Genomic DNA, 6,049 nt, shown 5'->3' with positions numbered 1-6,049 from the left:
GAGCGGTGCCGGGAATTCTGGGACATGATCCAGGAACAGACAAGGGGTGTGTCTGGGTGGTGACTGTATCATTGTGTGTGTCAGGTTCCTATAAGGTGTCAGGATGTCTCTGTCTATTTCTCCATGGAGGAGTGGGAGTATCTAGAAGGACACCGGGATCTCTACAAGGACGTCGTGATGGAGAATGAGCCGCCCCTCACATCACCGGGTAAGAGGAGAGAGCAGTACGGAGGGTCCATCTAGATCCCCCATCATCTGATACACACATAGAAACAATGTATTCAGTCAGTGTGTGTGTTTCCTACAGATGGATCCAGTAAGAGGAACCCACCAGAGAGATGTCCCCGTCCTCTGTATTCCCGGTATTCCACCCAGGAAGATCTCGCCATCCCTTACCATGATCAGGTAGATGGGACTGAGGATTTCAAACCTCAGTCTTGGCTCTAAGCTGTGTTGGATTATATTCTTCTATGTAGCCTCGGGATAATAATACTCGCGGGCATTTTGTGGTTTTAGGGTGTACAACTGTTTAATATCAAAACTGAGATTAAAGCGGAAGAAGAGACGTATGTGAGGAGTAGACAGCTGCCTGGGAAGGAAGCTAAAAAGATGGCGACAATCACCGAGGGGCGATCATCTCTACGTATCAGTACAAGTAAGTACCGTAGTATACCGTATATACTCGAGTATAAGCCGAGATTTTCAGCCCATTTTTTTGGGTGAAAAGTGCCCCCCTCGGCTTATACTCGAGTCAGCGCCAGCTGAGTCAGCGCTAATACAGGGCAGACAATACATTTACAATTATACTAACATGAATGTATTAAATGATCTGTATGTAGCCCTGTACTATGGATCATTTAACCCATTCATATTAGCAGAGGATAATTGTAAATCTATTGTTCAGTGCATTCTATATGTAGTATATAGTACATGTACATATAGAGTGCCTGCAACAATACATTTACAATGACACTCTGCTAACATGAATGGGTTAAATGATCCATAGTACAGGGCTACATACAGATCATTTAATACATTCATGTTAGTATAATTGTAAATGTATTGTCTGCCCTGTATTAGCGCTGACTCAGCTGGCGCTGACTCGAGTATAAGCCGAGGGGGGCACTTTTCACCCAAAAAAATGGGCTGAAAATCTCGGCTTATACTCGAGTATATACGGTATACAAAAATGCAGCACATCAGACCTCAGATCATCCCCGATCCATACCCTTCAGACCTCAGATCATCCCCGATCCATACCCTTTGCATGCACCTTCACACCTCACATCAACCCCAATGCATGCACCTTCACACCTCAGATCAGCCCCGATCCCTACCCTTCAGACCTCAGATCAGCCCTGATCCATACACTTCACACCTCAGATCATCCCCACTCCATACCCTTCAGACTTCAGATCAGCCCCGATCCATACACTTCAGACCTCAGATCAGCCCTGATCCATACCCTTCAGACCTCAGATCATCCCTGATCCATACCCTTCAGACCTCAGATCAGACCTAATCCATACCCTTTAGATCTCAGATCATCCCTGATCCATACCCTTCAGATCTCAGATCAGCCCTGATCCATACCCTTCAGACCTCAGATCAGCCCTGATCCATACCCTTCAGACCTCAGATCATCCCTGATCCATACACTTCAGACCTCAGATCAGCACCGATCCATACCCTTCAGACCTCAGATCATCCCCGATCCATACACTTCACACCTCAGATCATCCCCGATCCATACACTTCAGACCTCAGATCAGACCTAATCCATAAATTCATACCTCAGATCAGCCCTGACCTCTACACTTCACACCTCAGATCAGCCCTGATCCATACACTTCACACCTCAGATCATCCCCACTCCATACCCTTCAGACCTCAGATCAGCCCCGATCCATACACTTCAGATCTCAGATCAGCCCTGATCCATACCCTTCAGACTTCAGATCAGCCCCGATCCATACCCTTCAGACCTCTGATCAGCCCTGATCCATACCCTTCAGACCTCAGATCAGCCCTGATCCATACCCTTCAGATCTCAGATCAGCCCTGATCCATACCCTTCAGACTTCAGATCAGCCCCGATCCATACCCTTCAGACCTCTGATCAGCCCTGATCCATACCCTTCAGACCTCAGATCAGCCCTGATCCATACCCTTCAGATCTCAGATCAGCCCTGATCCATACCCTTCAGACTTCAGATCAGCCCCGATCCATACCCTTCAGACCTCTGATCAGCCCTGATCCATACCCTTCAGACCTCAGATCAGCCCTGATCCATACCCTTCAGATCTCAGATCAGCCCTGATCCATACCCTTCAGACTTCAGATCAGCCCCGATCCATACCCTTCAGACCTCTGATCAGCCCTGATCCATACCCTTCAGACCTCAGATCAGCCCTGATCCATACCCTTCAGATCTCAGATCAGCCCCGATCCATACACTTCAGACCTCAGTTCAGCCCCAAAACCCTCCTACTTTCAAAAATGCAGGGTACCAAAAACATAAACGATGAACATGCTATTATTATGAGCAGTAATAATAAACATTATTTCCAACAGGAGGACGCAATGGCTGGAATACCTCAGAGGGACGTCCTATATTATCTGCAGATCATTATAAAGAAGATCATGGCATGGCACAAAATTCTCCAGGAACAAACATGGTTGCTCACAAACCTAACCATATGGTAAGATCAACGGATCAGTTAGATTCTGAGGAGCCGAATGATGAATCTCATACTGTTATCCCAAATGTCCGACCAAGCTTCCCCCTTGCAGATAAATCTCCAGATCTTTCAAATCTTGAGAAATATTATCCTAAAAACAATTTGCATTTGTTTCAGGATCGTGAAAAGCCATTCGTAAGAACACAGGAGCCGATTGTCCACCAGAGAATCCCCACCACCGAGAAACCCTTTCCCTGTTCCGAGTGTAATACGTCCTTCAAAACTAGATCAAGACTCGTTCAGCACCAGAAAATCCACACCGGGGAAAAGCCCTTCTTGTGCACTGTGTGCGGAAAGTCCTTCATTGATCAATCGCAACTCAATAGGCACCACATAGTCCACACTGGCGAGAAGCCCTTTTCCTGTTGTGAATGTGGAAAGCGCTTCCCCAGTAAAGGGAACCGTGACAAGCACATGAGAATCCACACCGGGGAGAAGCCACATTCCTGTCCGGAATGCGGCCAACGCTTTGTGCAGAAAGTGACACTAGTCCTCCACCAGAAGAAGCACGCCTGTGGCCATCTCTGAAATAAACCTGTGGTGCAGTTTCATAGGTTGAATGGCTACGTCCCTATAGTGATCTCTTATCTCATTACTTACGGAAAGTACGCTTGTTGATTAATACTTTATTGTGCATATTCGTGTTGTAGTTTTTCCTAAAACTCAACTGTTCCCTCTCTGTCCACTTCGGGGGATCGTCCCCTCTCTTCCTGTTGGGCCGTGCAGGCAAGAATCGAGAGGAAATCTTCCGGTTGCTCAAAATATACATCACAAACTTAACCATATGGCAAGGTCAACGGATCAGTTTAATTCTGAGGGGTCTAAAGATCAATCTCATACTATTATCCCAAATGTCCAACCAAGCCTGCACAGTGCTGATAAACCTCAAAGTTCTTCTAATGCAGATGAAACGTCCACTAATAATCTGCATCCTGTTCAGGATTGTGAAAAACCATTTATAAAGAAACATGAGCTGGTTGTCCAGAAGAGAATTCCCACCAGTGAGAAACCCTTCTCGTGTTCCGAGTGTAAGAAGTCCTTCTTAAGAAAATCAAATCTCGTTCAACACCAGAGAACCCACACCAGGGAAAAGCCCTTCTCGTGTTCTGAGTGTGGAAAGTCTCGTACTCCGAAATCAAAACTGGTGCAGCACCAAAGAATCCACACTGGTGAAAAGCCCTTCTTGTGTTCTGAGTGCGGAAAGTCTTCCAAGGAGAAACCTAAACTTGTTCAACACCAGAGAATCCACACCGGTGAAAAGCCCTTCTCGTGTTCTGAGTGTGGAAAGTCTCGTACTCAGAAATCAAAACTGGTTCAGCACCGAAGAATCCACACCGGTGAAAAGCCCTTCTCGTGTTCTGAGTGTGAGAAACCTAAACTTGTTCAACACCAGAGAACCCACACCGGTGAAAGCCCTTCTCGTGTTCTGAGTGCGGAAAGTCTTCCAAGGAGAAACCTAAACTTGTTCAACACTAGAGAACCCACACCGGTGAAAAGCCCTTCTCGTGTTCGGAGTGTGAGAAACCTGAACTTGTTAATCACCAGAGAATCTACACCTGTGGAAAAGCCCTTCTCGTATTCTGAGTGTGGAAAGTCTTCCAAGGAGAAACCTAAACTTGTTCAACACCAGAGAACCCACACCGGTGAAAAGCCCTTCTCGTGTTCTGAGTGTGGAAAGTCTTCCAAGGAGAAACCTAAACTTATTCAACACCAGAGAATCCACAGCGGTGAAATGCCCTTCCCTTGTTCTGAGTGTGGAAAGTATTTCACCTTGAAAACCTGACTCCAAGCTCATCAAAGAGTTCACACCGGTGAGAAACCCTTTTCCTGTTCCGAATGTGGAAAGATCTTCGCCCATAAAAGGGAACTGTGACACACACATGAGAATTCACACCGGTGAGAAACCATTTCCCTGTCCAGAATGCGGCCAATGTTTTGCGCAGAGAGTAGTACTAACCACCAGAGAACACACACCGGCCATGGCTACTGTTTACCCAGGAACCCTCTCTCTCGTATGAGGCCCCATGCCAATGAGCGCCATGAAAATAAGGCTTGGTTGCCATGCTCGGAGGGTGAAAAGAGATCTGAGCTCCACATACATCAGAGGGGTCACACCGGTGAGGAGATCTTCTCTTGCTCGGACTGCAAAAAAGATCATTTTTAAGAAAATGTGACCTGGTTGTACACCAGAAAATTCACACCGGTGGACCAACTTTTTTCATGTTCTGATTCCATCAAGCCCTTCATAGATAGATTGGAACTCCTTCGGCACCAGAGAATCCACACCATCAACAAGCCTTTCTCGTGTTCTGAGTGCGGAAAGTCTTTCACCCATACAACCATATTCAATACACACCAGAGAGTCCAAACTGGTGAGAAGCCCTGTTGCTGTTCCAAGTGCGGCCAGTTCTTCTACGGTAAAAGGAAACCGTAACGAGCTCTTGAGAATTCACAGCAGGGAGAAGCCATTTTCCTGTTCCAAATGTTTTAAACGGAAAATTATACTAATAATCAGAGAACACAGACCACCCAAGGCCACTGATGGGGGCGTTTCATAGGCTGACTCGTTATGTCTGTAGAACAATTGTACAATAAAGATGAGGCTGGAAGGATCAGCCAACCCATGTGGGATATTTCTGTTTTATTGTTACATTTTCTCTTCCGTTCGTTGAAGGACTCGGCCCCTTCTAGGACCTTCACCATACGGGGACCCTTTGGACAGGAAAGCGGAGAGCGCCATGCATTCTGTGTGCATGGTTGCTGGAGCTTCTGCCTTGGTCACTCACACTCTGACCGAATGGGCAAGTTTGTTACATCAGGGGTTGGTCTCTGAGCAGGTTCCCCCTTGTTGTATAATTTGTTATCCAGCTTCATGTTGTAGTTTTGTTTCAAGTAATAAACTCTCCAAACTTTGTTCAGTAATTAATCCGGGTGGGGGTGGGGGGGCCCAGTCTGAAGGGGCGCTCCTCTGGCTGCCTTCTTCTGTGCTGTGGTTTTTGGGGTCCCCTACTCCTCTGGGGGACCCCAGCCCACAGCAAAGCAGTTCAGAATGGGGAGCAGAGCGGAGAACCTCCATGATCGGTGACACAGGACCGCTGTGTCCGCTGTCACAGCCTGAGCTGTGTGCTCCATCTTCTGTATTGGATGGCAGGCTCATAAAGAGAGCCTGTCACCTCCGAATGCTATCACGCAAATAACAAGATAGATTGGACAGGAATACATGAATACAAATGAGAGAGAGAGAGAAGGACGGAGAGAGAGAAGGAAGGACGGAGAGAGAGAGAAGGAAGGACGGAGGAAAGAAAGG

At 46.9% G+C, this 6,049-nt stretch overlaps 1 protein-coding gene and 1 pseudogene across 1 annotated transcript in view; both read left to right on the top strand.

The window, feature by feature from the left end:
* The window catches only part of LOC108788101 (zinc finger protein 208-like), a 74,919-nt gene extending 71,649 nt beyond the window's left edge, over positions 1 to 3,270 (top strand). Inside the window, exon 12 of the mRNA XM_018557835.1 lies at positions 2,976 to 3,270. Coding sequence (XP_018413337.1) covers positions 2,976 to 3,270 — 295 coding nt within the window. The remainder of the gene's footprint in view (positions 1 to 2,975) is intronic.
* A 256-nt stretch (positions 3,271 to 3,526) lies between these two features.
* On the top strand, positions 3,527 to 4,525 carry LOC108788100 (annotated as a pseudogene).
* The last annotated feature ends 1,524 nt before the right edge of the window (positions 4,526 to 6,049 follow it).

This window comes from Nanorana parkeri, unplaced genomic scaffold (assembly GCF_000935625.1).
Source record: "Nanorana parkeri isolate BGI_ZX_2015 unplaced genomic scaffold, ASM93562v1 scaffold305, whole genome shotgun sequence".
Lineage (NCBI taxonomy): Eukaryota > Metazoa > Chordata > Amphibia > Anura > Dicroglossidae > Nanorana > Nanorana parkeri.
This window is presented reverse-complemented; position numbering and strand designations above follow the sequence as displayed.